The sequence below is a fragment of the Athene cunicularia genome (assembly GCF_003259725.1).
Source record: "Athene cunicularia isolate RWA chromosome 2 unlocalized genomic scaffold, athCun1 chr2_part1, whole genome shotgun sequence".
NCBI classification, from domain to species: Eukaryota; Metazoa; Chordata; class Aves; order Strigiformes; family Strigidae; genus Athene; species Athene cunicularia.
This window is the reverse complement of record NW_020799095.1, coordinates 101017198-101028562: the sequence shown is the minus strand read 5'-3', so window position 1 is coordinate 101028562 and position 11365 is coordinate 101017198. Positions and strand designations below refer to the sequence as shown.

The following is an 11365-nucleotide window of genomic DNA, read 5'->3' as shown; positions in this document are numbered from 1 at the left end:
TATAAGAGACAGCCCCAAATGATCATGTTCAACAGAAAGGAATAAAAGCAATGCATAATCATGTATTAGACAATTTGTCTCTGAAAGTGGAAAGGTTTCCCAGGAAGAGATATTTCTATAAAGTATCATCATAGATTTAAAAAAAAAAAAAATTCTACTTCATCCCTATTTATGCTGAGAAGTCAGTGAAAAAGAGAAGTTATTTCATATTTTGTCCTCTTTTTTTATTTTACTACCATTGACCATTTTCCCTTTCTTTCTTCTACCCTGTGATCTACATCCTACTTCTGCATAGGTCCTAAACTTACATGAATTTTACAGAGTGCAATTTAAAATTAAGCACATTCCTAAAAGCTTTCCTGAATAGGAAGGGATTAAAAAAACACATGTGAAATGAAGTATTTGTACAAGCACTTTGCTGAATTATAATGACTTCAAAACTAAACCCAAAAGCTTCTGCTGCCTGGCTCCTCTGATCTAACATCCTCTGTGCGTGAACAGTGACATGCAGGACTTTGTATTTTTAATAATTCCGTATTCTTTTGCAAATGTCCTATCCACAGAGAACAGAAATGACCAAGAGCAAATACACTCACTGTGATGCATTGTACTTCAAATATATATTACGGAATTGTGGAACATGCATTTTCTAAGCCTCAAAGAGGATAAGCTCCATGCCCAGTAGTGTGTCTGTGCATAAAGCATGGCTTTGGGGAGTTTGTGGTGGTATGTAACATTTATGTTCACCTTGCAGAGGTTGCACTAACTGATCTCAGAGGAGGAGTTTTGGCTCAGGAAAGGATGTGGTAAAATCTGCTGGATGATGAGAGGAATCACTGGATTCCTTGAGCAAGCGCCAGCTAGTTTGTGAAAATCCCTGCAGAAAATGAGACTGCTTTCTCCTTTGGACAGTAATGGAAAGATGGAGCAGAAGCAATTCCTGGCTTCCCCTGAGACAAAGTCAGGCAGGCTGCTATGGGGAGCTGCAATAAGCATGTCTTTTTCTTCTGGTCTATTCATCACTGATGTCAAGAGCATGACATTCTTAACAAGGATCAAACGCTTTTCTCTATAATCTATTTCTCAGATGAGGTCTCGGGGAAAAAATGGGGTAGCAGAGGACAAGGAAGGAGAGGAAATTAATGAGGGAAACGCAAAAGGAGTCTTCTGTCACTAATCACGGATACTAGAAGAGATATAGCTCTTTTTTTTTTTTTTTTTTTTTTTTTTTTTTTTTTTTTGTTATACTAAAATTAGGTTATTTCTGGTTCAGTGAACTATGATTCACTATTATAGCTACAAATTTTGCAGAAGACAGACAGAAACAATTGTTGATTTAAATCCACAGTATTTTATTTTATGGATATAATTTATTTTCTTGCTTTAGGGGACCTCTCCATTTTAGAATAATTTTAAATAGAACACTAATACCAAAATTATCCATTTGTGCAATTTTCAAGAGAATTTGGTGGCTCTTTTAAAAGGACCAAATAAAAGAAAAAACACAAAGTGACATTAAAAACCCATAAATTCATCATTCCTCTTGACTAAATCTTTTATAAACAACTTAAAAAATCAGTTTTGGTTATATTTCTTCACAAAATACAGTGCAATTCTGAGTGAACTGAAGAGTGGAAACCATGGATTTGTCTATTTTCAGACAGTCATTGTTCTTTTTAATTAAATGTCAGGTGCTCTCTGATGGGCTTCAAAGACTAGTTTAGGGCTGATTTCACATGTTGAGTATATATAAATACACAATTATGCAAAGCTTTCACAGGCCAAAGCTATAATTCAGCAAAATACTTAAAGAATAGGCCTACTGTACATACCTTAATACTCACTTAACACTAACAGGTTGAAATACTTTGCAAATTCGAAGCACAAGTAGTAGGGTCCCTTTACAGAATAGTATTGAAATACATTTCCAAATCTACACTTGTTCAGAAAAAAAAATAAAAAATAAGCATGACTGAACACACTTGTTTAAATACCTTCCTTAACTGGTGCCTACAAGTAAAGAGTAGAAACAGATAGGAACAGAAGATGTATGTCTTAATGGAGAGCTCTATATGATGTTGCAAAACACAGACTTACTTGAGAGTGGTGAGCTCTGTAAGGGATGGCTGGGTGGCCTTGAGATAGCTCTCTCTCCGTGCAGCAATCTTTGGAGATGGCTTCGGACTTGAGTCTGAGTCTCCACTGTCATCATCCCCCATGGCTTTGATGTAACTGCCACTACGCATTCGTCGGCAGGGGATCTCATCATCTTTCCCTCGTGGAGTGAATCCAGTCCATTCATCTTGAGGAACCTTAAATGATAAACACAATTCTCTTATTAGTGCACTCTTCCCTGATATAGCTGCACAGCAAGATTTGATCATGCTAAACCACAACAGAGCAATAACAAGAACTCTCATGGCCAAGGGCACATCCTCAATCCCATTTGACCATGGCCTGCTGTTTCAGTGGAGGGCCACTTCTCCTCTTGCATAGTCACAAGCACCTCTGGAGTATGTTATTTTCCACCTCTTATCTGGGAAGTTTCTAGCAAACATGTTGACATAGGAGCCTCAGTTAGGTATAATATTGGGCTGGATAAATCTTTTTATTTGGTGGTTTTCATTCAAAGCATTTGCAAACCAGATCAGAGTATTTTTGGTTCAGCTCAACCTTTTGAACACCTTCAGGGAGTCACAAAAGATGAAATACGAATCCCTATATCACAATCTTTTCAGACTGAGTGTACTTAGTTACACTCACCAGGATGATTTTGGTTCAAGATACATTTCAAATTAGTAGAGCTATGTATTAATCATCACAAAAGTAGGCTTGTAAGTATGAAATTATACTACTATTGCTTCTATAGCATAATTAGTGCGACTAAACACCCATGAACTTTCAGGGATCCTCCTTTCGAATTATGCTAGTCTGAGTGTCTGAGTCATACAATTCATTATTCCCTTCTTTTTCTTCTTCTTATTGATGTACTTTATTCCTCTTGATCTGAAGTAAGCGATGTCCATTCTCTGCATTGGAAATCTGGAACACTGGGGATATGCATTCATGAGATTTTGGGACATAGCAGAGGACAGTCCAAGAACATGGTGCTGGTGCTCTTGCCCACCCATCCTCTCTGTTCTTCTGCTCCTGGGGCTTCTAACCATTGTAAAGCAACACCTTTCTCTTTTCTGGGAGAACAGAAACAACATGCAGTGGAACAGGGTCCTTGAAGGAATTGTCCTGAAGTTATTTTGCAGAAACTCCATTTTTATAGTAAAGGTGAAACAGCAAAAGCGCTTTTCAGTTAAACATATTTTGTGTTAGATTTAAATAAAAGTAGTTGTAAATTTTTAATTTGCTGCTTTTCTGGTTATTCTTAGTGAATCAACTCTATAAAGCAAGTTATAACTACAATGCTCAGAAACCCTTACAAGCCATATTAAACAAAGGGTCTCAAATCTGGATTGCTAAAATTTGTCCAGCAGCTTACAAATATTGGCATCTACCAGGATAATCACCGGGTGTCTCTTTTCTATGGAGAGTGTGTTCTTCAACAACATTTAACTTCTGCTGAATATCTTGTATATACATTGCTTCCCAAACTTCAGCCAGAGCATTTACATGCCAGCTTGTTTAGACAACCAAAACTGAAACACTGGACTGCTTACTAACTAGTTTAGCTGTTGATTCCCACTACAAACGTAAGCCTAAAACCAGCCTTTCAGTGTAGATCAAATTTTTATGGCATTTTATCAATCTAGGCTGCTATAAACTGAAAAAGTCCCTGTGCTATACAAATGAAAGAAGATATTTAATAATCCTAAGAATTCATGGGCTTATAACTAATTATAATTAATGAACCAAACTATTCATAAGCCATGCCATTGCTTGCTTCATGCTGATTTCAAACCCAAGACCTTTCCAGTTTTCTTCCTTGATTGACTCTTTTTTTCCTGCTGCTGACATCATGATTTAAGGTTTTGAAATTCCAGGCTCAAACAAGTCTTTCCTTCCTCTTGTGCTCAGTCTGAGCTCTCTCTTTTCTACCAGATCTCTCTTGAACAAAGCTCAATTGGAGCTTTGATATTTTCCTCAGAGGACTTAAGATTTAATCCTGGAAGTTACTCTAGTTTGTATCTTTATCAACATTTCTTCTTATGACAGTTTGTCACGAAACTTATGACAGTTTCTCAGGACTGACTTCCTTCTCAGTTGCTCCATGGTTTATTTAACCAATTCTTTCCTTATGCCTTTTAAATTTCTAATTTTTCTTTAAACATTCTTTAGTTAATGACTCTGGTAACTCTACTATTTAAATTCTTCTCTTCCAGCAGCATGCAAAGTTTGTTGCTGTTTTCTTTTTTTTTTTTTTTTTTTTTTTTTTTTTTTTTTTGTCCGGGCTTCAAGAATATAAGTTACTTACGGCAGGAAAATATTTCAATGTCCAGGTTTTTTATTGAACAATGGCTTGCAGAATTGTGTATCTATAGGAAATAATTGAGCAAATACACTTAAACCCACCGAAAATAGTCTTCTAGAAAAGGGTAAGACTAACTAAGAACTGGAGTATTACAGACTGAGAGTACTAAGTACTGACAGAACCCACTGAAGGAACAGGATTGAATATATGTCTCTGATGTTTCCACATCAAATAAAAAAAAAAAAGAAAATTAAAAAGAAAAAGAAATGTCTTAATTCTGTGGCTTTTAAGTTTATGTCTAGACCCCAGGTCTGGAAAGTTGATGGTTTCCTGGTAGGTAAATGTCTGTAAAGTGCAAAGGAAGTGCACTTGGCAGTGGTTTTGATTCTGATTTTTAATATCTAAGACTATGGATCATTCTACGCTCCTCCTCCAGCCACTTATGACAGACAGAGGACAATATCTTTTCAGGTCTTTTTCTTGCAGTGGTTCTAGCCCTACAGCATCATTAAACAGCAGAAATACAATCTATGTTCATACCACCCCTCACATACATTTTGGAATCTACAGCTCCTGCTTGTCAACTGTAAAACCTTGACTCTTCAAATCACTCATGTTCAAAAAAGAAGTTAACACAGGTTTAGTAAAACCAAGTTCGGCTGACATTTTGATGACATGCTCAGACTTCAGTCAGAAGTTTGAAACCTGTAATAGTGTTTTTCCAATCACTTTTCAGGCAGATATTAGATATCTGAGCATGTAATCTGTGACTTCTCAGAGGACATGCACTTTAATCTGTTTAAAATTTTATTCATTATGCTTTAGTTAAAGATCTGTGCTTTTTCTCATTGAAATAGTGAATCAATCTTTAATGCACTAAATAAAATATGTTATTATAATGTTAAGGTTGGTGTCTTTAACAGAAGAAGTCAGGGAAAGTTACAGTGCTCATATAGCATCCATAATTCAGGCAAGCTGAACACTTGTAGCTTTATGAAATAATAGACATACTGTTAAATTTAATGCTGTAGTTTATAGGTGCAATACAAATGATAACATATAGTTGCTGTGGGCACCATAACTCTGAAATTCTTGAGTTCTGTTATCAGTAACTCCATACATAAGTACAATGCCTCTTATCACAAAGCATCTCAAAATTATTTAGATATGATAGGCCAAGTTTTGAAAGCTGGCTGCAATGAATTTACCACAAAACATTCTATTTATACAAGCAAACACTGTGTACCATGATGAGTTTTGAATGCATTGCTCTAGTCCCAGAATTTGTATGATGTGTTGGGGTGGAAGCTTCCAGTTTGAGCTCTGTTCACCCAGTGAAGTGAGCAACCACTGGAAAACATCATGCTACCTTTTTAGCTGCTCTTCCACCTCTTAAACATTCTAGGTGCAGAAAAAGAAAGCTGAGCTGTCCACACAGAGACCAGGGGCAAAGCAGTCTCAGGGAGCGCCACAAACCCACTGCCTGGTTTGTGTACTGGACGTTACCTGCATGTGCAAACCCAAGGAAAGTGTATGAATGCAGCACAAGTTCCATTACCATTTTATGGGTTTAAGGATAAACCCTGTATGTGCCAAAGAGAAAAGAATGACTATGGTTAGGAAAAATATCCATATTTAGAAAACAGCCTAAAATATCAACCCAGATATGGTTCTAATTTCAGTTAACACATTGAGGAAGTCAGAGTGTTTGTAAAAACTATCTTGTGTGCCTAGACAAATCTGCAGTAGAAGAATGTAATAGTTATTTGATTAAAGATCTATTTTAGTTAAACAGTTTGTGCAGTTTTCTTACGGATATTTAAGGCTGAGTGTTTTTTGTTTTTGTTTTTGTTTTTTTTCCTTTTCCTCTTTTTTTCTTTTTTCTTTTCAGTAAGGTTTCAGTGTTTAAAAGAATATTAGGGAAAGAAATTTGGGTCCAGTTTCCCTTTATCTTATTTCAGTTTTACAAAAGTCAGAAACCCTGATTTCAGAAGTTGGAGTAGGAGAAAACAGTAAGGCATCATGTAACCGGTAGGGAGCATTTGCAGGGTAAAGAAATGCTTTAGAAGAAGTTGTAGATTTTTGCTTTGGCTATTAAAAGTTGTAACACTTTTAATGCAAGGATTGTAGAAGACTGTCTGTGTATTACTTGAGTAGGACAAACAACCCTTAAAGCTCATAATTTCCTTTCATTGTACCTATTTTGTTTAGAAAATACAGGCAGATGAAATAATGTCAGTTTCAGTACTTCTGTGCCTATAGTCAAATACCTCAAACAATACCTACTAAAAGTAGTAACCCGATTTTCAGAGTGCTGTCTTCGGTGCCTAAAAGGAACGTCTGTAACAGCTCATAGCAGACAACACAATTTACTGTCACAGTGAAGTGTTTCATGTCATGGGAAAAAAGTGAAACATAAACGCTCTCAAAACTCCAAATTGTGAAACTAAAATCAATCACATTATTCCATTCTGTTTCTATATATATTGTACTATACATTCTATAGAGTGTTTCCTTCTGTTTATAGGAAATATGCTGGGGAAAGTGTCTATGTCAACCTCCAGCTCTTTTTTTTCACTCAGAAGGTCTGCACAGATTTTCCCACAGGCTCTTACTCTGTTTGAACAGCCAATACTATGTCTGGCAAGGCCACATACTACACTGCACATAAGTGCATATGCACGGGATCGACTGCCTTAGAGGATTAATGGCATTAAGACTGACATACCTGAAATAAAGCTCTTTCATGCTCTTAAGAAAATCATATTATCCAATTACCTTGGCAATACCTTTTTTCAGTATCAGAATATCAAGCAGGAACATCACTTGCATGATTGTTTTTTCTCACATGAAAAAGGGGGAAGAGCTAAATTCAGATCTAACAATGAACATCATTGTTTTTATTAAAATAGAACTATTATTATTCACAGTATTGAAGAAATAGAGATCCTGGAAACGTTTCATTCTGTAAATGATCTTTAAGATCATGTATCATTCTTTCTTTACAAGCCTAAAAGTCAAAGATTGCACTTATACAAAAAGTGCACTGAAACAGGACACCATTATTAGTTGAAAATACATAGAAAGTATTCAGCAAAGGCCTCTGAGCCAGGCAACTTACTAAGACTTAAGACTTCAGCATGCACCTAGAAATAAAATGTTTGTTACAAGTATGAAATCTAAGCTTGACTATTGCTTCTTTTTTTTTTTTTTTTTCTGATTGAATAGCAGATACAAGATTCTTTTGTAAACAGAACAGACTACACAGATAACATACTGCCGAAAGCCAACATCTTACCTGGATTCAGCTTAATTGAGTGTGCAGATTACCTGCCCTGATCTTTAATTAAATTTATGTTGCTCTGGAAGTGGTCACACTTTGTCATTAACCAGGCTGAACTGACTGGTCAATTCCTTTAATGTATTTTTTGATATAAAGAAACTGGATTTTTCTAGTAGATAGTCTAGGTCCCCAAATAAAGAAACCAAGCAAACAGGCATACTAGCCCCCCAAGTTTTCAAACATTAATTTCAAAAGCTCACACAGTGATATGTGAAATAAATCCAGCATGTAAGGACAAAGGTAAAAAACACCATTTTTTATTCAGTTTCTAAACAATAAAATTAGAATATCTAGTATCTTTTTTTTCCCCCCAAAATTGTTATTAACTTACCTCACTGGAGGAAATAGCAAACAGACTGTCTCTATAGCAAATTAAGTTCATTATTGATCTCTAGTTTGATTTGGTTTATTGCAGCTGAAATCATTAAAGCTTCTCCCTGTGCTTTGCCAAAGCAATGTGGATGACTACAGAAGTAAACACAAGGACTGGAAGGAGTGGCTAACCATCGCTCACAGCAGTAGACTTGTAACTTTAGCTTTCTATTAGTATGCAAATACTTAATGAAATGAAATCACACAACTGAAGAACAATGCTTAATGACTGCTCGGTGCAGATTTTCAAACCCATGTAATTTGGTTTTCTTAGCCGTTATTATGCCTCTTCTGCATGCTGTTAAGGAAGTTTCAATTGCCATCTTCCACTTACTAAGCCTATTCCTAGCACTCATGAATATTGAATTAATCAGACCAATAAAGATGACAAGCATTTCATTCTATCAATGTGCATGTGTTAAGAATCATTGAAGTACTCAAAAAAAAGGGAAATCTTAGCTTAAAGAATAATATATGTTTAATAAGCCTTACAAGTTTTCAGAAAGGCAGATAGGAAGGTTGCTTCTATTTAGGACAAACTTAATATGCTCAGTATCTGCTGCAACACTTGCTTTAGCGTGTAGTATTTCAGCAGCCAGGTTCCACTATAAATTAATATAGTTTAGCTGCCTTATCTCCATATTTTTTTACATGAAGAGCAGTAACAGCCAAAATAAAGACCCTGTCTGAGATAGAACATTACTTCCTCAATTCTAAGTGCCCACACCTTGCATCAAACCTGAACAAATTGTATGAAGAATTGCAATCTTTCTTCACATAAAAAAGTTCGGAATGTCTTCTAAAACAGTATGAATCCTCATAGAGTAATTCAACAGACAACATTCTTCAAGCACTGCTCCAGTTTATAATTTTCATTCATCAAAAGGTGCCCCGACCACTAACATCAATCTGTTTCACATCCTGTTTTATGAAGAGGATGCGTGTCCTACACAAAACACATCTTGATTCCAGATAAATTTTCTCCTCCTGCTCTACGTATAAAAATCCAACCAACCATGAAGAAGGCCACGTGGATAAAATTATTTCAGCCAAGGGCCTTGCAAGTTTGCCACCCCCAAACACATTCTGCAGAAAGGAAACCAAACAGCAACTGCCACATCTATTAGCTGAAGGAAACAGAACTGAACGTCACATAGCAGGACTCTTGGACAGGACCTCAAACTAGAACTGCTCCAGTGATACTCATGGATGATATTCTCTCTGTGGCAGAGGTCAGACATTCATTCTCATCTTTCTCAATACCCTCGAAGCTTTCAGTGCAGTTGGCTATAAGGAGAGATGGCTCCTTGACCAAGTAAGTAGGACAGGATGACTGTTAACATGAATACTAATCCTTGACAGGACACTTTCAATGACTATCTATGGAGAAGTGTTCTTTCACTTTTAGATACCTTATTTGGGGTCAAACAGTTCTGTTCCTAATCACTTCACCACCTGCATAGAGTGACTAGTTGGCATCAAATGCCAATATTGTTAAATAAGATGTCATTTTACCTTTCTTTCACCACACATGACCACAAGCCCACTATCAAGCAGCCAGCAGGAAACTGGCTTGTGTATGGAGAACATGCAGCTGAATCTGTATCCTTGGAAAAACACAGATGTGGTGGGGAGAGCATTTTGAGAAACAGCCCTTATGCTGTTTCTGTTGGCTGACTGTAACTGGATAATCTCTGGTGCTTTGCTCATGTTGTGCTCTCACAGGCAGCAGCTGTAAGTAATGCAGTTAAGCTACCATCTCCAGCTGGCTATTAGCTTCTGTCACATTTTTTAGTGGACAGTGGACAGACTTGACTGAAACTTCCACATTGTGCTTTTTTTTTTTTTTTTTTTTAAATAAATTACAACAATGAAATATACCTGCAAAAGAAGCTTTCATTTGATTCTAAGGAAACTTTCCCAGTTTCAGAACATCATAGTGTGTCTTAGTGATTCCAAACTTTCACCTTTGCTCTACTGTAGTATCCCTCTGGATATCAAATGAAGGTCATGGTCTTGACTCTCATCTGCTAGGGACTGAATTGCTAGAGAACAGGAAATCTCAAAGACTGTGAGATTGGCTGGAGTTATGTCAGTAAAGCAAAAGTAAACACAACTTATTTGCATAAAAGACTCTTAGAGACAATTAAAAGACTGTCTCTGGAAGCCATGGACCATCAGAACTGTCACAGTGCCTTATCTGACTGCCTGGCGCATTGCCTTTGGAGAGAGAAATACATAGCTATCAGAAGTCGAGGCAAGACAGTCCCGTGCAGAGGCTCAGGGTGAGAGGATGAAAGGACAAACAGTACACAACAGATTCATGTTCTTGTTGCTTGATTCACTAGTGACAGGAGGTCAGCTGTGCAACCAACATAGCACAAGAGCATTTGTAAGGCAGAACAGAAACTGTGGCCAGCTGCCCCCAGCTCAAACCACTCTTCTGGCACTGTAGTATTTCTCCACTCAAGATCTGTACTACAAATTCCATTCTAGAAACAAAAAACCAATACCTGGATCTAGGGGAAATATTCTTTGTTACTTTGCACCTTCGACTAAGGAAAACATCACTGCTCAGTGTTTTTTTCCACACCTACTTAGCATGTCTCCACAATAAAAGTTAATGATTTCAAACTCAGATGAAGACTGAAATGATCCTCTTTGCTGGACTTGATTTGTCTTGAAGATTTTTATTTTATTTATTTTTTACTGTGAAAATACTGAAAATAATAAGATGAGAACACTTCAGATATTTAAGACTACAGAAAGAAGTCAGATCCAGGACTGAGTCAAATCTTACCTATGAAGGAACTGCAATAGATACCAAATGCCAGCTGCATTTGCAGTCATAATTTTCATAAACATTTCTGACATAACTGTGTGTAATGTACTGTCACACAAATATGTTGCTAAATTGTATATAAGGTGTGCTAGCAACACAAAATAGTGATCCAGCTGCCAAGATTATGTTCATTAATGGATCCGCTATTAGCAAGTAGGGATGTTAACAGAATGAACCAACAGTAATTCAAGTTAATCTAGAAAAAATAAGATCAGTACCCGTATATTCAATATAAAAAGTTACAGGATGGTGATGAAAGTAAAGGATAGAAAATTATTACCTAAGGAACATGGGCAGATAAAATTGCAGCTAAATGTGAAGCACTGATATTGCTGTAGAACAGCTCTCTTAAGTGCTCAGGTGACCTCCATTACTGCATTACTCA

The 11365-nt window shown here is 36.6% G+C and overlaps 1 protein-coding gene across 1 annotated transcript in view; it reads right to left on the bottom strand.

The window, feature by feature from the left end:
* The window catches only part of DLGAP1 (DLG associated protein 1), a 403111-nt gene that overhangs the window by 130133 nt on the left and 261613 nt on the right, over positions 1-11365 (bottom strand). The window contains exon 6 of the mRNA XM_026842706.1: positions 2098-2312. Coding sequence (XP_026698507.1) covers positions 2098-2312 — 215 coding nt within the window. The remainder of the gene's footprint in view (positions 1-2097; positions 2313-11365) is intronic.